We start from the raw sequence: 24,965 nt of genomic DNA on the forward strand, positions 1-24,965 counted from the left end.
CGTTCTGCTCTTCTGCTCTTCTCTGTCCTGAGGACACATATGGTTCAGCCAAGCTAATGAGTGTTCCCTGATTTATGTCCCTGGCTCAAAATCTATTTTATATTATATTTAATTACTGTTTTGTATAACGTAGACCTGGTATGAGTAAGAAATTGCTTGGTGATCTAAAAAATCTTCATTATATTCCCCTTTGTAAGTCTAGTGCAGTGTCCACAGTGACATGTTAGAACACTGACTCTAGGTCCATTTTATACCCATTAGCATTTGTGAAAGACAGAGAGATGGTGATCCTCTGAGCCACATTCTATACTGCTTTACAGTAGGAAATGTCTTCAATGCTCTATATGCTACATAGTAATTAAATTTTTGATCTGCACTAAACCTAATACTGGAAAGTGAACAATAATATAAGCATTAGAAAAATAGACAATTATTCAATAGATATTTATGTTTAACTCAATGACTGAACTACCTTATAGTATTGTGAGGTTGTGAGTTTTATCCTAAACACTATACACAAAGATGAAAACACACACACATACACAGACACACACACACACACACACACACACACTCCACTGTTAAATTTTAAGTGTAATTTCTGAGCAGAAGTTACATGCAAAGATATCCTCATGACTAGATTATTCAAATAAACATGAGGATAAAAAGCCATGACTTTGTAGCTGGTATTCAAAGGCAGGTATGAGGATGCACAGTAAGAGAAGTAGAGAAAGAGCACAGGATGGAGATAAAGAGCTAATATATCACAGAACACTTAGGTATGGAGAGAAACTGTAATGCTTTGTGATAATATTATATAATAAGACCGGTTTACTAGACATAAATATTTCAAAATGAATAAGGAATACTGGAAACAACACACAAGTCTACATAAAAGCAATAAGGCCTCAGGAGGGGGCAGTTTAATTGTAGTAATAATACTTCACTTGGAAATATATGCTGTTGGAAATATTTGGTTCTAATTTGGAGCTCTAGTACATGAATCAGTCTAGTTTCATATTGATTTCTACATATCACGTGTGAGAGTCCTATGTCTGCATTGAATAAAGATATAATTTCCACATAATACTGTCTAAATTCTCTCCCTCTGTCCCTCTGTCTCTCTGTCCCTCTGTCCCTCTCTCCCCATCCATGCTCTTCTTATGTCTCCATCTTCCATTACTTTGCAAACTGACTCTCTCCTAGTCATGAACATGGAATAATAGTTTTGGTTTTGTATTCACATACAGTGTCACAGCATGCAATATCCTCAGTGAATATCTCCAAGGGTATTTCTATTTTGTTGTGCTTCTTGGCTTCACGAACGGATCTGCGAAATGCAACAAAAATATACAATACAGCAAGATTAATTAGGAGATTATTTCAAGCTAATCCCTGTTAATATTTTTTCAGAATCATCTTAGCTTTCAATATAGGAAAATAAATTCAGCAATATTCATAATTCTACTGGTGAATACTCAAAAATATTTCAGAAACAGACATAGTCAGGTATAACACATTGATCTAAGTAGTATAGCCAGTCCTCAAAATGATGTGCCTGAAACAAACAGAAGGGTAGAAATCTGCTTGACCTCAGAGGAGGAAGTAGCAGATGGTTTGAATGTGCATGATAGAGTGACATCTACTTAGTGGAATTTAAAATAAGACTTGAGAGTACTGTTTATTCTAATACAAAGAGGAAATAATAAATGCAGAACTTCCACAAAATTAAATAAAATAAGGAATGGACAGGAGAATACAAAACATTATCCATTGACCTTTTAATTAACAACTGATTTCGAGACAGAATATCAAATATATATAACTAAACTGAAGCACATACTGCCATTCTTATATCACTAAGGAATTAAAATATTAACACAAATAAAATACCTTTGTAGAAAGAAATACCACCAAGTGGTCTGTTCCATGGAACTGTAAAATTGAAAAAAATTAGAGTCATGATAAATGGTAAGATTTTTAAGGTTATTACGCATGAAAATATCTTACGTCTGTGGCCATCAATTATGGTGCAGGTGTATTTGGTAGTCTCCACATGACTCCACTTCTAAACGACCTAATTTTTTGTACTGTCATGCTGTCATGTGACACTTTACCACCCCTAAATATAATACTTCTCATATTTGATAAGAGAGAAACATAAGCATTAGATAACAGTCTTTAGAGGTTTTACCAGAGGAATAGAAAATGTTCGGAGAAGAAAAGGTGATTTTCTCTTTTGTCAGTCTATGACAAATGCTTTTCCGTGTAAAGAGCAAAGTCACAGAGCCTAGAATACTCAGAAAACTTGTGTTTGTGTTTTCTGAGTCAACTTTGTGATGACACTAAGAGTTTGTATAGAAGAATGAAAAGAGCTCAAATTTGGGGTATGCATGAACTTTTCATGTGGAAAGAAAGTTGAATTTCGGTGTATGCTTGTTTAGAACAAAAGGCATATGCTGCACAATCCCTGTGAGTCCATCAACTACACTCAATATAACATCAATATGCCATGAGCACATTTTCTCATGAAAGATTAGAATGCAAATTTGACATTGTCCTGAACTCTGAAAATTATACCTGATTCTGATGGTCTAATGACACTAGTCCTTTTTAATTGACTATAAACACCAGTGATTTTCTGCTACACAGACATTCAAATACTTGAGTATTGCATGAGTAACTTTTTATCATTCAATTAAATACCAATTTTTAAGAAAATGTGGCAGTGTAGAAAGTATTTGTCAAATTTAATTATACTACACAATATTATTGGAAACAGATAAATCTGTGTACTTTTAAAACACAGATAAGGGTTGGGGATTTAGCTCAGCGGTAGAGCGCTTGCCTAGCAGGCCCAAGACCCTGGGTTCGATCCCCAGCTCCGAAAAAAAAAAACTAAATAAATAAAACACAGATAAAATCAAATCATTTTGGGGAGAAGAATGTCTAGGATAAATAAGATCTTGTCCTGTCCACATTCTTCTTAGAAGACAGTGCGCCTCTGTCGTGCCCCAGTAATCTTGTTGAGTCTTGATATACATCGCAGATCAAAACATAAAGGGCGCTGGTGCTGGGTGGAGGACCCGTTGGTCCCGGCCTGTGGGCTCACAGGAGGTTAGAGGTAGCTCGTGGCTTCTCGCTGCGCAAGCGCATTCAAGATGTACTATATCCTTCCGCATCTACACAATGGCTGGCAGGTAGACCAGGCCATCCTTTCAGAGGAGGACTGCGTGGTCGTCATTCACTTCAGACACGACTGGGGCCCCACTTGCATGAAGATGGACGAAGTTCTGTACATCATCGCCGAAACGAAATGGAAGATAGTGAGAGATTGTCCTCATCTTGTATGAGTCCTGTTTGGATAACCCAGCTGTCTTAAAGCAAATGGTGCTGGTGTCCCTGTGGTCTGTGGCATCCTCTCTGATTCTCCCGAGTCTGGTAGGCTTTTCTGCCGCCAATATGAACATCTGTTGGACTCGGCCATATGACTTGATGAACATACAACACTGCAACCTGCTCTGCCTGCCCGAGAACTACCAGATGAAGTACTACTATCATGGCCTCTCGTGGCCCAGCTCTCCTACATTGCTGAGGATGAGGTTGGGAAGATCATGGGTTATGTTCTGGCCAAAATGGAAGAAGATCCTGATAATGTCCCTCATGAACACATCACCTCACTGGCTCTGATGCGCTCCCACCGGCGCTTTAGCCTGGCAAAGAAGCTAATGGACCAGACCACCCAGGCCATGATGGAGGACTTCAGCGCTAAGTATGTCTCCCTGCATGCCAGGAAGAGCAACCGAGCAGCTTTGCACCTCTATTCCACACCCTGAACTTCCAGGTTAGTGAGGTGGAGCCCAAGTACTACGCAGATGGCGAAGATGCATATGCTAGGAAGCGAGATCTCTCACAGATGGCAGATGAACTGAGAAGTCAGCTAGTGCTGAAGAAAAGCAATTATGTGGTTTTGGGTTCCAAGGAGAATCAGGGTAGCACACATCCTGGTTCTGAAGAGGCCTGTCAGCAGGAGAACCTGGCTGGTGGTGACAGTGGCAGTGATGGCAAAGATAGCACTGATGTCCAAGACCTTGGGGGTCCACCTCTTAGAGCCTACCTGAACACTACAGGGCCTTGTATTTTAGTCATATTGTTCTTGGGAACCTTGTTCTGCAGTCCTGTGACTCGACTGGCTCTCCTTTCGATGCTCAGCAACCTTCTGCATAACCTGTGTGATCATGGAGACACACCTGGACATAGAACTTGTGCAGGAGTCAAGGAAGACTGAGGACTGCCCTGCAGCGTCTTTCTTGGCTTCTTCATGTTGCCATCAGATTCTGTTCAGTGCTGTACTGGTTGTGTATATCCTGCAGGTTTCCAAGTCCTGGAATGCTAAACAGGAAGTGGACACAACTTGAGAATACCCTAGCATTCTGCCTTTGCCATTGTTTTTCTGGATTTTCCTTGAAGTATAACCATCAAGCTAATCCTCATGCCCTCTGCCTTGTGGGGAGTTAGCCACTCTTGCTTTCTGTGGGAACTGCCTGGCCTTGCCCTCCCTCCTTTGGAAAAAGAATGTTCCCTTTCCTGGTGGGAGACGATGATAGGTTCTGGACTAATATGGGAGCAGAATTTGTAGATCTTAAGGAAAGGACAAGCAGGAATTGCAATCTCAAACCTGAACAAATAAAATATAAGGAGAACAACAACAACAACAACAACAACAACAACAACAACAAACAAAAAACCAAACAAACCCAAACCAAACCCAAACCAAAACAAAAAACCATAAAGCACCTACCTACATGTGGAAATAGATATGGCGAAGAGTATAGAAAGTCTAGGATCATCATAGAAGGGGAAAGTTGAGTTGGCCTCCTGTATACAATCAGACTAAAACTGATTCTATTTTTGCAAACATTTTGGATGCTGAAAGCCTTTGGTGAAAGAAGTTGATAGATACACACTCTTCAATGGTCACCAATAGCCATTATTAGAATATTAGAATGAGTATACTCATTCACTGGGAAGTGAATTACACTCCATTAATTTGACCCACAATTTCTGAAGTTATCCTCTTGTGATCACAGGTCCAAACTCTAGGTCTTACCAAAAGGTGGCAACAACATGTCCCGTCAGCCAGTATAGATGAATCGATTTGGTAACAGCAGTGTTGTCTGACCTGAATGCATCCACTTCATCACCGACCCACAGGTAAGTCAATGGAATGACATGTTTTGTCTTAAATTTCTTTTTATTCCTATAAAGAGAATCAAATATCTGTTAGATTAATTTGCATTGTAGTTGGAATTGTGGTAAAACCCAGTTCTTCCTGCCCCAGAGCAAAAAAGGACACATCCATTGCTAAATCTAAGCACAGCTACATTTACAGAAGGCCACCTGTTTCAATAGTTCTTACCTGGATTTAGTTAAGGAGTAACTATTTTGCCTTGTTTTTTCCCCATAATACACAAAGGAAATTATTTCAAGATTTTTTATTTTAATTAATTACATGTAAAAATCTTTCCAGAATAAAAACAAAAATATTGTTTGACTTAATAAAATTCATTTTCTGTTTTCTGTCTCCCTGTACTAAAATATTCAATAACCTCATTCCAGTAGCTCCTGTAGAAAACCCGCAAAGTACATATCACACAAGTAACCAAAAAGGCAATCCTTTTTTTCAATAATTTAGACAAATAATTAGAATAATGTTTTCCTAACAAGCATTCTGATATTATTAGAGGTGTTTTTAAGAAACAATAATCTTTGAAGCATACATTTTTTTCTTCTGTCATTCTTTTTCTGAGTAATTTGCTCTCCAAGAATTCTACATTAAAATATAATGCATTTAATGATTTTTTTGGTCACTTTCTCATTTCCATTCTCTCTCCTGATAGATCTCCTCCCCATATTCATGATTTTTTTGTATTTTTTTAATGATGGACCTAATATTATGTGGTGCATTTGCTGTGTAAACCTAGGTATTGAACTTTCTTCCAACACTAGTGAGCTAATATGTGACTATATAACTGAAGATAATGACTCCCTCTCACATTCAGGGGACAGAATATCACAAGAATAAATCATGGTTCAAAATCTTATATATAAACCTTTTATATTCAATACATGGGAAAACTAATTGCACTACAGCGAAAAATACCCCATATAATCTAATATAACATGCTATAGTCAAACTACAAGCCATCATGTAACATTTATTTCAAGATATACATACACACATGTTTCAATAATGAGAGGTTCATATTTACATTTTACATTCACCATTTAAAAATCTAAATGTATATATATCCATATATAAAAATCAAAATTCCCAAGAAATGCTTGAAGCTGAAACTTCTAATTCCAATGTCTGATAAGAAAATCTTCCTTGAAAATAGAAATAATGATAATCACTTCTTATAAGCTTGATAACCTTCTTTCCATAATGTGAATGAGAATCTAAAAATAGTGTTAATTACTATTGCAACATGACAGAAGGGACCATTGTACTGCCTTTAAGAAACCAACCATTTCCATTTCCTTTATTCTCAACACAAAGTTAAGTTCAATTCCTCCCATCAACTACACTTATATGGCAAACGATCAGTTTGTTTCTTTTTACATTTCAGATGAGTTGATTACTATCTTTTAAAATAAAATCTGAAGATTTCCCACTGTGGAAAGAGGGGAGCTGAGTAGAAAAAGAACAAGAAAGATGGACAGATTGATAGACAGCATGTCCATTCTTTTATTTTCAGCCTGCCTCAGACACTATCATTCCCTGTGAAGGAGCTTACATGACTGATCAGGGATGCAAGAAAAACGTACCCAGTTGGTCTGTTTATACTGTATAGAGGACCTCTCACCTGAACATTTTATTTTTCTCACAATCTGTGAAATAGATCTTCTGGAAAATATTTCACTGATGATCAGAAAACTTAATCCTGCACCCCAAAATGGAATAGACTATTTTATTGATGTCTGTCTGATAAATTTATGTTCCTATGAGAACACCACTTAACATATTTACTTGATAATATCAATACCAGCATCGCATCTTCTAGAATAATATGAAGGCTATGATCATAACTAGTGGAGATTATATATGATGTGGTCCCAGAAAACATCTGTATGGTCATAAATTCTAATATAACCAAGTACACAGTTTCCTCCAATCACATCAGTTTTCTCTAGTGTCTGCAGAATCACCAAGCAAGACTTAGTGCCAGCAGTTTCCCTGTTTAGAGGAGGGATAGGAGCTGCTTCCTATCTCTTCATGCTAATGCGGAAGCTATGAAGTCAGGAGGCTTACATGTATAGCCCCTTATGACCAATCATCTTGCTTTTGTAATCTATCTGTAAACACCAAGCAAGAAGGCTCCTGCTTATCATGAATTTAATATTTTATTTAGAAAAATGTGTCACAGTATAGTTCACAGGGCTCTCATTATGAGTTGTAATACTTCTAAGTTAGTTTTAAAAATTGCTAGAAATGTGGGCACATGATAGCATAACTGTCTCCTTGGTAGATTGTCGCTAATCTTCAACCAGATTCAAACAGTAGAGCAGTAACTTAATTAATTGATTTTTTAAATGTGCCCAAAGAATGTGTCAAAACAAATTGAGAAATATATAGTAGTAGTCCAGTAAGCATCAACCCTACTCAAAGAAGTATATGCCTCTAAGGAAACTTGAGAGTTAGAGAAATGCCCCCTAGGATTGTCAATTGCATTGCTTAGCTAATGCCAAATACACATTCCTGAACACACAAATACAAGCAATATTATTGACTGTGCAGGTTATATTTAAGAACTTAGAAACTATACATATATATGTATCCACGCATATCTCTTATATTTGTGTATCTTATGTTAGCTTACATATAAGTAATGTGTAAGAATAAGTAATAAAAAAAACCAGAAAGCCATGATTTTAAGAGAGAACAAGGAGGGGTATATGGAAGGACATGGAATAGGAAAAAGAAGGAGAATAGTAAAGTAATTATAATCTAAAAAATAAAGGAAGTTATAGTTTTGTACCTTAAGGCCTTTCCAATATCTAGCCTCTTATAGTAAGGAAAGCATGATGCATATACTTACAGTTTACTGGATATTATCAAAACGTCATTGAACAATGTCAGATAACGTTTCTTTTTTTTCCAACCTGTTCCGATAACCGCAGTGCTTTGGTAAACCACGGTTCGCTTTTTTTCTCCTACATCTTCCTCCTTAGTCAAGTCCATGTTGAACAAATAATTTTCCTGATACAGAGCTCCACCTAGAGAACAAGTATTCAGTGGTAAGTTATAAAACTGATGTTCATACTGTATTTCCAAGGGTGAACTGTGTTAAAATGCAGACTCAGTTTTCCAAGCATGATTCTGTTGAGCTATCGACAGCTTTAAAATGTAACAGAAAATGTGTCATGTATAAAGGGAACTATTGGGAAAGTATTGAAGAAGTAGGATCTTTTCAGAAGTGGGACCTTTTTCAGAAGTGTCATGGGAATAGTTCGAAGAAGTGTAGTTGGTAGGATATAGAGCAGTGGTTCTCAAACTGTAAATGCTACAATACTTTAAGGCAGTTCCTAAAGTTGTGGTGATACCCTCCAATAAAATGATTGCATTGTTATTTTATAACTGATATTTTGAAACTTTTATAAATCCTGATGTAGATACATATTATGTCAGATATCAGGTATGCTACTCTGAGAAAATGCTATAACTAAACCTTTGTATGCTAACATTGTAGATGTGCTGAAAATAATCAGGTTATCTTAACTTAAATGAATTAGGTCTCTGGGAGAGTCTCAGAAATGCCAGGCTTGGTCCAGCTCAAGATACAGTAAAGAAAGATTCCTGATAGTTACAAAAAAAAAAAACAAACAAACAAGAACAACAACAAAAAGAAAAAAAAATACAAGCATTCATCAAAAATTTGTGAAATTTTCTTGTCTAGCAAAGGTAGAAATTTCCCTTGACTATGGCAAAAGGGACATATGCCTCTCCATTGACTTGTTCATAGTAGGATATCAACTCCCATTCTGACCTTCTTTATTCCTGAAGGGGATAATCATACTTGTTATAAATTTAAAATCCATTTCCATTTTCCAACATCTCTGTCCCCTTCTTCATTACACTAACTCCTAACATGTGCTGAATCCTCCCTCCTCTCTTCAGGAGTCCTTTTCTGTGACCAAGCAATCTCCATTTTTCTCTTATGATAGTCTTCCTTGTCTTTTCCCAGACTTGGTCATATAAAGCCTTTTTATTTTCTCTATACTTTAAAATTTTTCATATCCCTTTAAACATTTTTCTCTCTTATCCATAAGAAAATTGTTCCCTCTAATAAGGGACTGGCTTCTGTTTTGGTGGATTCTTTATTGTACCCTACTCTTTCTGTTTGGATATTTAAAATATATAGTAACTCAAGTAACTATAATTCATCCCACAATATTTGTTACATTTGTAAAGAATAAGTACAGAAATGTCCAAGCTTTCCCCAGCTCTGAAAAAAAAGAAAAAAAAAAGAAATGTCCAAGCTTTCACTTAGAAAGGTCTTAAGACTCACATTAATCAAAGAGAGAACAGCCAATAGTTACCATCACACACATCAAGCAATAATGTAAAGATATGTTTAAAAAATAGTACTACCTCAGCTTCATGAACAAAATTTTAAGTAAATGACCATGTCATGAAAGTTGTGTGTGTCTAATCTGAGTCAATGTTAAATTCTGAGTCCAATGAGCACAATGTGTGTTGGAAACCATAATTCTTAGATTGTGGGTTAGATTTACCAGTTTCTTAAAAAAACTATCTGCAGTCATGGGGGATAAAGTAATTGCATTGAACATAAAATATTCCTCACTTCTAACTTGTATATTTTTTTAAACTTTACAGAAATTGTTCTGCTGTGTATCTCAAAATATACCCCTCTGCATGTGATAACTTTGTTTCTGTAGAAGATTGGTAATGAATATTGATACAATGATTACCTTTTCAAGAAACCACTGCTGAGTTGAGAATTATTTCATATGATCTTGAATAATCAAGACAGAATACTTCGTGATACCAGAAGTCTATCATGAGAATCAAATTATATAAATAAATACCTTTTTAGTAGAGCCTGGAATGAAGAATTTATCAAACAATGTGAAATTTTCGTTTGCTTTCCTGCTCCTAGACACCAAACTGGTGACTGCAGTGGCTAGAAAACTACTGAAGTCTGAGGATTCTGTAGTTGTCAGGCTGAAGGACCATTGTGATGTCAATATTCTAAGGCACGTGTCATCTGGCAAAGTGACATGTGCATTTCATTTACTCTCCCTGTGGCTATAAAACAAATTTTTTTGTACACAGGTAGAACCACAAGTGTTTAATAACATTTTCACAACTATAAATATACATATAGATGTAGATATACCTATATGATATAGAAGAGATAGAAGACAGATATGTGGGTAGATGGATAGATAGATAGATAGATAGATAGATAGATAGATAGATTAATGGATGAATGCATGGATGGACGGAAAGAAAAAGACAGATGGACAGACAGATAGACAAATAGATAAACATGTGCATTAGAGGATATTGGTTTAAAATTTTGTGAAATGCATATGAATCTTCAAATATTGTCAATTCTTCCTGTTTTCAACATAAGGTTCCTTATGAAAAAGGTAGCATGGAGACAATGTGAACCTTAGAGCTGAATAGAGACAAAAACACAAGGAACTTTGAATTATAATGTGCTTAACTGACATAGAATCAGAAATATTCACAAATTTCTGTGAAGCCAGACAGCTTTGAAGGATACAGAGTAGAATACACAGCTAGGAATATATAGTAAATTTTACAAAGTAAAGCCTAGAGACAAAGAATTGTGATTGAAACTACCTGGGAGATACTCTATAAATATCAGAATGAATTATGTATTGTACCAGGGAAATGTAATCATCCTAGAAAGATCATGCAAGATTAGAATCTCTGTACCTTTAAAAAGATGGGGGGCTGGGGATTTAGCTCAGTGGTAGAGCGCTTACCTAGGAAGCGCAAGGCCCTGGGTTCGGTCCCCAGCTCCGAAAAAAAAAAAAAAAAAAAAAAGAACCAAAAAAAAAAAAGATGGCGTTTTGGTGAGAGTAATAGATTACTCCTTCTGCAAACCTCATAGTTTCACTGATATATGTAACAATTCAGATCTTATGGAGAGTAAAATTCTATCAAATTAAAGATGTTTGTAAGATTTGCTGCTGCTTAATTCTGATTTCAAATGACTGATAAATTAAGGTGCAGTAAATAAGAGAAAATCATAAAGAAATTTATGTACTCAAATGCCAAAAATAACAATTTGTAAGCTTACATAAATAGATGTGAAGAAAATAATTAGTTTTTAATTAATTATTTAACTAGTTAGGTTTCAAAGATTTTAGATATCCAGATGCCAGACTCAATCTCCCATCTAGATATCCATCCCTTTCCAAAACTTCCTGTCTTGTTCTACAGTTGGGAAACTCTCAAAATGTTCTAGAACACTATTCTTTATGAAGGCAAATTTTATTCTGGTCCAACTACTTTCAATTTATCTCATAATTTTCTCCCTTCTCTACCAGATAGACTTGTTCACATAAAGTTGTTTTTCTCTCTTCCCTGAGCATAAATAGCTTCTCAAGACGATGGTGAATTGAGTTACTTCACATGATCTCTACAAATCAACACAGACCACTTCTAATACTACTAGTCAATCATGAGTATCAAATTTGTTATTAAAAGTACCTTTGCGGTGAGAAGATATAGAATGAAGAAATCTCAATTGATGTGAAATATTCTTCTGGCACTGAATACCAAAATACATACAGCAGTTAGTAGACCAACTACTGAAGTCTGAGGACTCTGTAGCAGTCAGGCTCACAGAATATTATGATAAACTAGTAGAGGCTCATGTACTATCTGAGAACATGACATATGTGCTTTTCTTTCTACCCTTTGGTTTTAAATCATATATATATATATATATTTTTTTTTCTTTACTGTGCCCTGCTCTTTCTGTTTGTACATTTAAAATATATACTTACTCAAGTGACCATAATTCATCCTACAATATATGTTACATCTTTCAAAGAATATGTACAGAAATGCCATAGCTTTCACTTAGAAAGGTCTTAAGACTCACATTAATCAAAGAGAGAACAGCCAATAGTTGCCATCACACACATCAAACAATAATGCAAAGATGTTTAAAAAAAGTACTACCTCAGCTTCATGAACAAAATTTTAAGTAAATGACCATGTCATGAAAGTTGTGCGTGTCTTATCTGAGTCAATGTTAAATTCTGAGTATTAGATTTCAAAGGGCACAACGTGTGTTGGAAACAACAATTTCTTGAAAACGAGAGAATTCTTAGATTGTGGGTTAGATTTACCAGTTTCTAAAAAAAATATCTGCAGTCATGGGTGATAAAGTAATTGCACTGAGCATGAAATAATCCTTACTTCTAACTTGTACATTTTTAAAAACTTTAGAGAAATTGTTCTGCTGTGTATCTCAAAATATCCCCCTCTGCATGTGATAACTTTGTTTCTGTAGAAGATCGGTAATGAATATTGATACAATGATTATCTTTTCAAGAAACCACTGCTGAGTTGAGAGTTATTTCATATGATCTTGAATAATCAAGACAGAATACTTCGTGATACCAGAAGTCTATCATGAGAATCAAATTATATAAATAAATACCTTTTTAGTAGAGCCTGGAATGAAGAATTTATCAAACAATGTGAAATTTTCGTTTGCTTTCCTGCTCCTAGACACCAAACTGGTGACTGCAGTGGCTAGAAAACTACTGAAGTCTGAGGATTCTGTAGTTGTCAGGCTGAAGGACCATTGTGATGTCAATATTCTAAGGCACGTGTCATCTGGCAAAGTGACATGTGCATTTCATTTACTCTCCCTGTGGCTATAAAACAAATTTTTTTGTACACAGGTAGAACCACAAGTGTTTAATAACATTTTCACAACTATAAATATACATATAGATGTAGATATACCTATATGATATAGAAGAGATAGAAGACAGATATGTGGGTAGATGGATAGATAGATAGATAGATAGATAGATAGATAGATAGATAGATAGATAGATAGATAGATTAATGGATGAATGCATGGATGGACGGAAAGAAAAAGACAGATGGACAGACAGATAGACAAATAGAAACATGTGCATTAGAGGATATTGGTTTAAAATTTTGTGAAATGCATATGAATCTTCAAATATTGTCAATTCTTCCTGTTTTCAACATAAGGTTCCTTATGAAAAAGGTAGCATGGAGACAATGTGAACCTTAGAGCTGAATAGAGACAAAAACACAAGGAACTTTGAATTATAATGTGCTTAACTGACATAGAATCAGAAATATTCACAAATTTCTGTGAAGCCAGACAGCTTTGAAGGATACAGAGTAGAATACACAGCTAGGAATATATAGTAAATTTTACAAAGTAAAGCCTAGAGACAAAGAATTGTGATTGAAACTACCTGGGAGATACTCTATAAATATCAGAATGAATTATGTATTGTACCAGGGAAATGTAATCATCCTAGAAAGATCATGCAAGATTAGAATCTCTGTACCTTTAAAAAGATGGGGGGCTGGGGATTTAGCTCAGTGGTAGAGCGCTTACCTAGGAAGCGCAAGGCCCTGGGTTCGGTCCCCAGCTCCGAAAAAAAAAAAAAAAAAAAAAAGAACCAAAAAAAAAAAAGATGGCGTTTTGGTGAGAGTAATAGATTACTCCTTCTGCAAACCTCATAGTTTCACTGATATATGTAACAATTCAGATCTTATGGAGAGTAAAATTCTATCAAATTAAAGATGTTTGTAAGATTTGCTGCTGCTTAATTCTGATTTCAAATGACTGATAAATTAAGGTGCAGTAAATAAGAGAAAATCATAAAGAAATTTATGTACTCAAATGCCAAAAATAACAATTTGTAAGCTTACATAAATAGATGTGAAGAAAATAATTAGTTTTTAATTAATTATTTAACTAGTTAGGTTTCAAAGATTTTAGATATCCAGATGCCAGACTCAATCTCCCATCTAGATATCCATCCCTTTCCAAAACTTCCTGTCTTGTTCTACAGTTGGGAAACTCTCAAAATGTTCTAGAACACTATTCTTTATGAAGGCAAATTTTATTCTGGTCCAACTACTTTCAATTTATCTCATAATTTTCTCCCTTCTCTACCAGATAGACTTGTTCACATAAAGTTGTTTTTCTCTCTTCCCTGAGCATAAATAGCTTCTCAAGACAATGGTGAATTGAGTTACTTCACATGATCTCTACAAATCAACACAGACCACTTCTAATACTACTAGTCAATCATGAGTATCAAATTTGTTATTAAAAGTACCTTTGCGGTGAGAAGATATAGAATGAAGAAATCTCAATTGATGTGAAATATTCTTCTGGCACTGAATACCAAAATACATACAGCAGTTAGTAGACCAACTACTGAAGTCTGAGGACTCTGTAGCAGTCAGGCTCACAGAATATTATGATAAACTAGTAGAGGCTCATGTACTATCTGAGAACATGACATATGTGCTTTTCTTTCTACCCTTTGGTTTTAAATCATATATATATATATATATATATATATATATATATATATATATATATACTTTTTCTTTACTGTGCCCTGCTCTTTCTGTTTGTACATTTAAAATATATACTTACTCAAGTGACCATAATTCATCCTACAATATATGTTACATCTTTCAAAGAATATGTACAGAAATGTCATAGCTTTCACTTAGAAAGGTCTTAAGACTCACATTAATCAAAGAGAGAACAGCCAATAGTTGCCATCACACACATCAAACAATAATGCAAAGATGTTTAAAAAAAGTACTACCTCAGCTTCATGAACAAAATTTTAAGTAAATGACCATGTCATGAAAGTTGTGCGTGTCTTATCTGAGTCAATGTTAAATTCTGAGTATTAGATTTCAAAGGGCACAACGTGTGTTGGAAACAACAATTTCTTGAAAACGAGAGAATTCTTAGATTGTGGGTTAGATTTACCAGTTTCTAAAAAAAATATCTGCAGTCATGGGTGATAAAGTAATTGCACTGAGCATGAAATAATCCTTACTTCTAACTTGTACATTTTTAAAAACTTTACAGAAATTGTTCTGCTGTGTATCTCAAAATATCCCCCTCTGCATGTGATAACTTTGTTTCTGTAGAAGATCGGTAATGAATATTGATACAATGATTATCTTTTCAAGAAACCACTGCTGAGTTGAGAGTTATTTCATATGATCTTGAATAATCAAGACAGAATACTTCGTGATACCAGAAGTCTATCATGAGAATCAAATTATATAAATAAATACCTTTTTAGTAGAGACTGGAATGAAGAATTTATCAAACAATGTGAAATTTTCGTTCGCTTTCCTGCTCCTAGACACCAAACTGGTGACTGCAGTGGCTAGAAAACTACTGAAGTCTGAGGATTCTGTAGTTGTCAGGCTGAAGGACCATTGTGATGTCAATATTCTAAGGCACGTGTCATCTGGCAAAGTGACATGTGCATTTCATTTACTCTCCCTGTGGCTTTAAAACATAATTTTTGTACACAGGTGGAACCACAAGTGTTTGTAATGAATAATATTTTTACAACTATACATATACATATAGATGTGGATATACCTATGTGATATAGAAGAGATAGAAGTCAGATACATGGATGGATGGATAGATAGATAGACAGACAGACAGACAGACAGACAGACAGACAGATGGATGGATGGACAGATGGACAGACAGATGGATGGATGGATGGACAGATGGACAGGCAGATGGAGAGAAAGATAGATGGATAGATAGACAGGTTTATAAGAGGATATTGGTGTAAAATATTTTAAAATGCATATGAATCTTCAAATACTGTCAATTCATATTTTGTTCAACATAAGGTTCCTTATGAAAAACGTAGCATGAAGACTTCTTTAACACTGAGAACCTTAGAGCTGAATAGACACAAAATCACAAGGAACTTTGAATTGTAATGTGCTTTACTGACATAGAATCAGAAACCTTCACACACTTCTGTGAAGCCAGATAGCTTTGAAGGATACAGAGGAGGACACACAGCTGTCAATATATAGTAAATTTTATAGAGTAAAGCCTAGAGACAAAGAATTTTTATTGAAACAACGTGGGAGATACTCTATAAATCTCAGAATTAATTATGTAGTATACCAGGGAAATGTAATGATCCTAGAAAATCATGTAAGATTCGAATGTCTATATCTTTAAAAGATAGAATTTTGATGAGAGTAATAGATTATTCATTCTGCAAACTACATAGTTTCACTGATATATGTAATAATTCAGTACTTATTAAGAGTAAAACTCTATCCAATTGAAGTTTTTTCTAAAGATTTGCTCCTCTTAATTCTGATTGGAAATGGCTGATAATTTGAAGTGCAGTAAATAGAGAAAACCATAAAGAAATTTATGCATTCAAATGCCATAAATAACGATTTGTAAGCTTTCATGAATAGATGTGAAGAAAATAATTCATTTTTAAGTAATTTTTTAACTAGTTAGGTCTCAAAAATTTTAAAGATTTATTTATTATGTATACAGTGTTGCACCTGCATGTACACGTGCAGGCCAGAAGACGGCACCAGATCTCATTATAGATGGTTGTGAGCCACCATGTGGTTGCTGCGAATTAAACTCATGACCTCTGGATGACCAGACAGTGCTCTTAACCTCTGAGCCATCTCTCCAGCCCCTCAAATATTTTAGATACCCAGATTCCATACTCAATCTCCCATCTAGATATCCATCCCTTTCCAAACCTTCCTGTCTTGTTCTATAGTTAGGAAACTCTCAAAATGTTCTACAACATTATTCTTGATGAAGGCAAATTTTATTCTGGCCCAACTACTTTCAATTTATCTCATGATTTTCTCCCTTCTCTACCAGATAGTCTTGGTCACATAAAAGTGTTTTTCTCTCTGCACTAAGCTTTGTATATTTGAACTCTCTCATCTATAATAAAAGCCTTCCCTCTACTAATATAGTCACTACTCATTTGGTGGTTTTTCTACTGTGTCCTACACACACAATTTGAATATTTAAAATATACATTTACTTAAATGAATAAAATTTCGATTAAATCGTATGTTCCCTCTTTCAAGAAATGTCCAGAGACACCATCATTTTTATTTAGAAAGCCCTTAAGGTCCATGAGAATCAGAGTCATTATATGCATCCAACAATAATGTAAAGATAAGGTAAAAGAAATAGGTACAAGTCAGTTCCATGTTAAACAAAATTGAAAATACATATAAATGAAAAAAAGATTAAAATGGTCCCACTGGGTTTCAAGTGCTGAAATGGATAAAAGTGAGGTGTGTAAAAAGCCATGTACTTATCAGATTACTGTGTATCAGGACAAGTGATTTAGTTTTCAAGTTACTAAATGTGAGTTAGGAAAATCTAGCTTAAAACTCTTAGAATAAACTGAATGTGACTCTACAAAGTCTGAGATTATTGGATTTGTAATAAATTTCTTTCAAGTTTAATTTAGGAGTAATTTCAGGCTGACTCACTGGTCTATTGTACTGAGTTCACCTCCCATCACCTATATGAAGAAAGGATCTGATTCCCATGAGTTGTCCTGTGACCTCCACATATACTGTGAGGCACAAACATGCTCACTTTCCAAATAAATAAATAGAAATAAAATATAGTTTTTGTATTTCATCTTCTCAAATTACTTCAAAATTTGAAAGTAAATAATTTGCTACAAAAATATAACACAATGCAAAAATTGATAAACAGGAAGGCAGAGGAAAAGGAGAAGGGATAGAGGGGATAAATATCTTTATCATAAATCATAAATTCAAAGTGCTAAGCAAAGTAAACAGCTTAGTTCATTAGTATAGAAAACAATATTAATGGTAGAAAATTCAGTGCCTAGAGAAAAATGTATAAGTTAATAACTGTGATTCGGGGCTTGCAATTAGTGAGGAAATCTGTTTATGTAACTGTTTTATCATCAAAAATATGAATATGTAAGGTTGTCTTTATTTTCCATCGTTTGTTATTTTCAAATGTTAATTAGCATCTTATGATGAGGGCTGAGAATAACAAAGTATAATAAACAATTATATTGGTTAAAAAATATTGTTTTTTGTATATTTGCATGTTATTTTTGGCCATTCATGTTTTATGTTTAGTAAGGCAATTACTCAAAATTGCCAGTTTTTAACTTGATGATTTGTTATTTTGAGCCATAACATATTGTTTTATATTCAGGTATACATTTTTCTTTGGATAAATTATTTAAAGTGCTTTACTCTAAACTTCATTGTTTCTGAGTATTGTCTTTTGAAAAATAAGATTTTAATTTTGATGATGTCTGATTTTATAAGTTTTGTAATCACTTATTTTCATATAGTATTTAAGAAATAGTTGTTTATGAAAAATCAGCAAGATTAAACATCTATCTAGGTCTTAGTATTTCATTATGTTAACATTTTTACTTAAGGATAGGATAATTCTATGGATGGATTTTGAGACTATCATCCTCAGTGTGGTAACCCAGTCCCAAAAGGATATATACCACTTGCCAGTGGGTATTAGCCATAAAATAAAAGATACCCATGCTACCCTCCACAAACCCAAAGTGCTGGACAGGAAGAAAGGTGCAAGCAAGGATGCTTGAGCCTGACATGGAAGGGGGAACGGAATGGTAGGGGAAGGCAGATAGATGGTGGGAGAGAACTGGGTGGGAATGGGATTCTGGTTGGCTACTGGGAGGGGCATAGGAGTGCTTGAACATCCAAGAGAGTAAGCAAAAATCTGCCACCAAAGGTGAGGTGTTGAGGTCTCCCACTATTGATGTGTGGGGCTTGATGGCAACTTAAGCTTTACTAATGTTTCTTTGACAAATGTGGCTGCTCTTGTATTTGGGGCATAGATGTTCAGAATTATGATTGATAGATTTTTCCTTTGATGACTATGAAATACCTTTTCCTGTGTCTTTTGATTAATTTTAGTTAAAGGTCTATTTTATTAGATATTAGAATGGCTACTGTAATTTGCTTCTTGGGTCCATTAGCTTAGAAATCTTTTTCCTGCCCTTTATTCTGAGGTAATGGCTAACTTTATTTCTGAGATGTGTTTTTTGTGTGCAGCAGAATTAATGGATCTTGTTTTCACATCCATTCTTTTAGCCTATGTCTTTTTACTGGGAAATCGAATCCATTAATGTTCAGAGATATTAATAACCAGTGATTCTGTGTGTATGTGTGTGTATGTGTGTGTGTGAGTGCGTGTGCGTTTGTGTGCTTTGTGTGTGTGTGTGTGTGTGTGTGTGTGTGCTTCCCTTGTTTTTGCAGGTATGGAAGGTTCATCCTTGGATGTATTTATCCTCTTTCACGTGGAGTTTTCCTTCTAGTATTTTCTGTAGGACTGGATTTGTGGATAGATATTTTTAATTTGGGATTTGTCTTGTATACCTTGTTTATTTCATCTGTGGTAATTGAGAGTTTTGCAGGGCACAGTAGTCTACGTTAACATCTGTGGTTTTTCGAGCTTGCAATATGTCTGTCCAGGCCCTTCTAGCTTTCAGAGTCTCTGTTGAGAAATCATTTGTAAGTCTGATAGGTCTGCCTTTATATGTTATATGGTCTTTTCCTTTACAACTTTTAATTCTTTCTTTGTCTCTTATTTTTAACTCATAGCCTTTGAAGTTCATTTCCTTTGACATTACATCAGTGCTTTTTACTCCTTGGTTCGTGTCAATGGCTACATTATTGTAGAGAGAAATATTAATTTCTACTCATGTATTATTTTAAATAATTGTTATATTATGAAAATATAGCCTGATCCAAAACAGGAAAGAAAGTCTCCCATACAATAACTTGTTACTAAACTGGCAACAAATAGTAGAACTGATGATAGTATTTCAGTGTAAAGTGATCCAACAGGTGATGAACATTTAAAAAATTCTTTCAGTTTTCATATCTTTCTTCATGTAATAAGCCTATCACCAAAAAAGAAAACCAAATAAAGAATACCTATATATAAGACATATGTTCTCAGATCCAACTGCACTAGGGAAATGGCGTACACTGTGGAAAATTCTGGATAGATTCTCCATTATGAATAATCAGCTTAACAAACATTTAAAAATATATTCTTCCACTCTTGAGCCTCTACTCAAAAGATACTGCGTCTTATCACGAGACATTTGTCCAACTATATTCATAGTGACTTTATTCACAACAGCCATAAACTGGAAACAATCTAGATGTCTCTCAACTGAGGAAAGAATAAAGTAAATATGGTCCATTTACACAATGGAGAATTACTCAGCTGTTAAAAATTACACCATGAAATTTGAAGGAAAATGGATGGAACTAGAAAAAAAACCATCCTTAGTGTGGCAACTCAGACTAAGGAAGACAAACATGGTATGTACTTACTTATCATTAAGAAATAATCATGATACAATTTATAGACCTACAAAGGCTAAGTAACAGGGGAACTCTTATGGGGATGCATAGATATCTTCAGGAAAGGGAAATAGAATAAATTTGAGGATGTACTGGGGTCCAGTAGGAATGGCTTCAGAAGTGATTAGACTGGGAGTGTTTGTGGCAGAATAAAGTATGGGAAAAATAACTGGAATTGGAGGGCATTTGGGAGCTAATGTGGAAACCTAGTACAGCAGAAACTCCCAGGATTCTACAAGTATGACCTTAGCAAGAATGTCTAGTAATGGAGGATATAGAGCCTGAACCGGCCATCTTTTCTAATCAAGCAACTCTCAGTTATGGAACTGGGTCACCAACCCAGCCATTAAACATTTGACCTACAATCTATCTTGCCTGCTATATATCAGGGAGCAATGGAAGTACAGATCTTGTGCAAATGGCCAACCAGTGACTGGGCTAATTTGAATCCCAAGTCATGAAATGAAGCCCATCTTAAACACTTCTTAGAAGACCAGGAACCAGAGGATGGATAGGCCAGAGACCGACCGAGGATAGAAACAAAATAATCCTAATGATACTTTGTCCTGTCCTTAGATCAGTTCCTCACTTAATTGCCATTAGAGAGGCTATAGCCTATGGCCATCAGCCTATGGGAGCATATACAGAGACCCATAGCCAAACATTAGGAGAGTAGAATGAACAAATTAAAGGTCTCCATTGGGACCTACTCCTTGGAGAGAGAGGAAATGTGCAGAAGTGGAGGAAGAAATGTAAAAGACAGAGGGATTGAGGGTGCCAGAACATACCCACAGAATCAACTACATAGAGCTCAGAGGGGTTCACAGAGACTAAAGCAGCAATCATCGAGCCTGCATGGATCTGTGCTAGGTCTTCTGCAAATACGTTATGGTTGTTAGTTTGATGTTTCTGTGGGACTCCTAAGAGTGGGAGTGGAAGTGTTGCTGACTATTTTGACTGCTCTTGGGACCTTTCCTTTTTTACTAGGTTGTCTCATCCAACCCTCATGTGAGCGGTTTTTCCTATTCATATTATATCTTACTATGCTTTGTTTGGTTGATATCCTTGGGTGGCCTTATCTTTTTCTGAAAGGAAAAGAAGTAGTAAGCATAAATATGGGGGAGGGAAGATAAGACAGAAGAAGGGCCTACAAACTCATCTTTTTTTTTCAAGATTTAATCCATCAGTAATTTGTACAAACCCTTTGCAGAATCAAAGCCAGTATACTGGTGACATTTTACTCAAAAATATTTTTATTTTTATTAGTGACATAAAGGATAAGATTCTGCACACACATATTTACTTTTAAATACTTGCAGATACAAAGAAAACATGATGAAGCTCAACATTTCTGATTTTTAGATACAAACATAAATATTTTGAGACCAGAACAGTCGGTCTGTTTTGTAACTGTTTCTTCTGAGATTGAAGTATTCTATCCAGTAGGAAAGCTCCTTAAGCAGGAAGGTAAACAACTCAAAATAGCTTCAGGATGTCCCTGAATACCACCAGACCCTCTTGGCCTTTCCCTGCTAGAGTAAACAACAGAAGTTGAAAATACTTTACAAACTAACGGTTGCAAAAAAAAAATAAAAAAAAAAAAGACTCAGAAGACTCAGACAAACCAAGGTGCAAAGAGGAATATGAGAGCAGACCAGCTGCCTGATTGAATAAAACCCATCCCAGCTACCTGGAAGAGGTTTTAAACCAATTGAAGCATCTGAAAGGAACTCTCCAAGCTATTGGGCAGCCTGCAGGCTGTTCTGTGTCTTTCAGATTCCCAGGTTTTGTGTCACCTGTGCTAAGGTTGGTTTTGGTAGCCCTTCTTTGAGTCATTTCTGTTCCTGTAAGAAACCCCTCCTCCATATTCCTGCAAGTAACCTTCCCCAAATAAAAATCCCTGATAATTCACCAAGGGGAACATTGGCGGCATCCATACTTTAGTTTGCTGTTGGTGCTCTAAGGTGAGTAGACATGATGTGTGTTGCATCTCCCCAGGAAGGTTGGTCTTACAACACCTTCAGGAGTAGGTAAAAGTACCAGATGACACCACTTTGTATTGGATAAATCTGGACACAGATGGACTGCTATAATTCAAGACTCAGAGTAGTATCATGGGTATAGTGGGTTTAATTTTGATGATGAAATAACCTAGGGGAAATGTACTATGGTTTTTTTGTTTGTTTGTTTTTGTTTTGTTTTGTTTCGTTTTGTTTTTTGAAGAATCTAATCTAGACAAATTCTGAACTAAAACAAAAGAACCTTGTCTTTGTGCAATAAGGTGGAGGAATTATTATTTGTTTTGTGCCCTGCCTGGGGAGTAGAATACACACCCTTTGTGTTACTGAATTGTACAAGTATAGTCATTGGTTTCTATCCAAAGTCTGCCCCAAATCATTATTCTCCATTATACTCAAATGGGTTAAATATATTTCTTAGAGTGAACCAATTCAGAACATTTTGATATAGTTAAATATTACAGTCTATGAAATTTTTTAGTGGAAATGTATCTGAAAGCTACTTTTAAAAGCATATCAAGTTAAATACTCCACTTAAGCTGCTTGCTGTTAAAATAATGAAATATATTTGACCTATTATATTTATGAAAAATGGTCAAGGACATCTTTTATTTGGTTCTTTTTTTTTTCTTTCTTTCGGAGCTGGGGACCGAACCCAGGGCCTTGTGGTTGCTAGGCAAGCACTCTACCACTGAGCTAAATCCCCAACCCCTTTTATTTGGTTCTTGGTCCATCCAAAATTCCTGGTTTTCATCAAACAATTACATTTTACAATCTTAATAATTGATAACTTATAATTCCTATGTGCTGGATACAAGAAGTAAAATGAGAATTTATATGGTTAATTTCAGATTAGTTTCTGATGGAATAGTTTGTTGTTTTAGTAAATTATTATTCACCTTTATTATTACAGCTGAATTAAAAACCCCATAGCAGATAGATAAAATTCTGTGTGTCTGATAGGGTATTGAGTAGACAGATTGATTTAACTTAGGATATTTATACCATGTATGAAGGAGTTAATATTCCACAGACTAGGGCCTAGACAGAATAACAAGTTAAATAGAGAAAGCCACCATCTTATTCTCTGTCTCCTGTGGTACATGAACATAACTGTCATTCCCACCACCACACTTTCCCACCACTATGATGTGTATTCATCCTCAACATTCGACCCAAAATAAAAACTATCTGTTAAGAAGCTTCGGTTGAGTATTGTATCACAGCAACAGTAAGTGCAATAAATATAGCTTCATATTGCTATTATAACTTCTGGGGGTCACAGAAAGAACTAATCTTGGTTTTTCTTTTAACTTTTAACTGTTCAATTTGATTCCATGGTCATATTATCCTGATGTCTATTGTGTATTTGTTTTCTGATATTCTGCATAAATATTTTCAACTATCTTAAAGTTCTGTACAATTCTTAATTGGCTCAACTAATACATAGCAATGAAATGGGTCGATGTATATTCCCTTGACTCAGTAACATTATATTACAGGGAAAGAATATTTGGCCTTGTGGTCCTTTTATATAAGAATAAAACCAACATTTCAAATTCTAAATTGGAAAATATTTTTGTTACATAGTCACCAAGGTAAGAATAGTTATACACTGCTTTCAGTGTTTATCACACTCTCTTTTTTCTGTCTATAAGGAATGTGTGAAAAGGAAAATAAACCTGTGTGAACAACTAAAAGGATTGAATAGTCTTTAAAGGTTAAGTGAAGGAAAATTATCAGTAATAGGACTCAGTGACAAAGTCTAAAGACAAGAAGACAAACACATTAAAAGAAAAGAAGAACAACTTCATGATTTGCATTCCTAGAAGTTTTATGAAAGACAAAATTTATAATAAAATCCTGCATAAAATACTTAAAATGTTTATACAGATTTTAAGATATTTCAAAAAGCTATCATGAGCCTTGGTTTTTGTACATAAAATAACCTTTGGAAGTTTTGATCAATGAACTGAATTAATTAATTAATGTACTGAATTACTTAATTAAAGTAACTAAGTATGGTCTATTGAAATATTTCAAAAATCTGTATTGGTTCCATTGAGCTTTATTTTCAGGTCATTTTTTTAATGCAGACATTTCTTAACTAAATCAGTATGGAAGCAATAGCCATATATTTATATATGACATTTACAAAATTAAACTACATGAGAGTGAAACCAATGTACATAATACTGTAATCTCTTGTATCTTTTAACATCCTTACATTTTACTGTTCACTGCATTTTCCCTTCAACACCAATAACAATAACAAAATAATTCTTAATGTTTTTATCCTCTTAGTCTCTCAGTGGAGTTGCAATAAATTTGTAACATGCTGTGAAGTCTGAATTGTGCCTCTGAGCTGTGCCTGAATGGGGTCTCTCTGAATAAACTCCATC

General features: G+C 34.9%; 2 protein-coding genes and 1 pseudogene across 4 annotated transcripts in view; 2 read left to right on the forward strand and 1 right to left on the reverse strand.

Moving 5' to 3' along the window:
- The window catches only part of Tgap1l1 (GTPase activating protein testicular GAP1 like 1), a 144,303-nt gene extending 134,052 nt beyond the window's left edge, over positions 1 to 10,251 (reverse strand). The window contains exons 1-5 of the mRNA XM_087636522.1: positions 10,114 to 10,251; positions 8,103 to 8,280; positions 5,111 to 5,260; positions 1,894 to 1,935; positions 1,249 to 1,330 (exon numbers count right to left, since the gene is read on the reverse strand). Of these exons, the coding sequence (XP_087492648.1) occupies positions 1,249 to 1,330; positions 1,894 to 1,935; positions 5,111 to 5,260; positions 8,103 to 8,245 (417 nt within the window). The 5' untranslated portion in view covers positions 8,246 to 8,280; positions 10,114 to 10,251. The remainder of the gene's footprint in view (positions 1 to 1,248; positions 1,331 to 1,893; positions 1,936 to 5,110; positions 5,261 to 8,102; positions 8,281 to 10,113) is intronic.
- The window catches only part of Txnl4al1 (thioredoxin-like 4A like 1), a 399,632-nt gene continuing 377,827 nt past the window's right edge, over positions 3,161 to 24,965 (forward strand). Inside the window, exons 1-2 of one of the 3 annotated variants that reach the window (XM_087636535.1) lie at positions 3,162 to 3,295; positions 7,821 to 7,837. In XM_087636535.1, the coding sequence (XP_087492661.1) occupies positions 3,162 to 3,295; positions 7,821 to 7,837 (151 nt within the window). Of the gene's footprint in view, positions 3,366 to 7,820; positions 7,838 to 24,965 lie in introns of those variants that run through there. The other 2 variants (XM_087636537.1, XM_087636532.1) reach the window with 2 other exon arrangements.
- LOC147996156 (N-alpha-acetyltransferase 11-like) lies at positions 3,365 to 4,288 on the forward strand (annotated as a pseudogene).

The sequence above is a fragment of the Rattus norvegicus genome, chromosome 2, assembly GCF_021556685.1.
Source record: "Rattus norvegicus strain SHRSP/BbbUtx chromosome 2, alternate assembly SHRSP_T2T, whole genome shotgun sequence".
Lineage (NCBI taxonomy): Eukaryota > Metazoa > Chordata > Mammalia > Rodentia > Muridae > Rattus > Rattus norvegicus.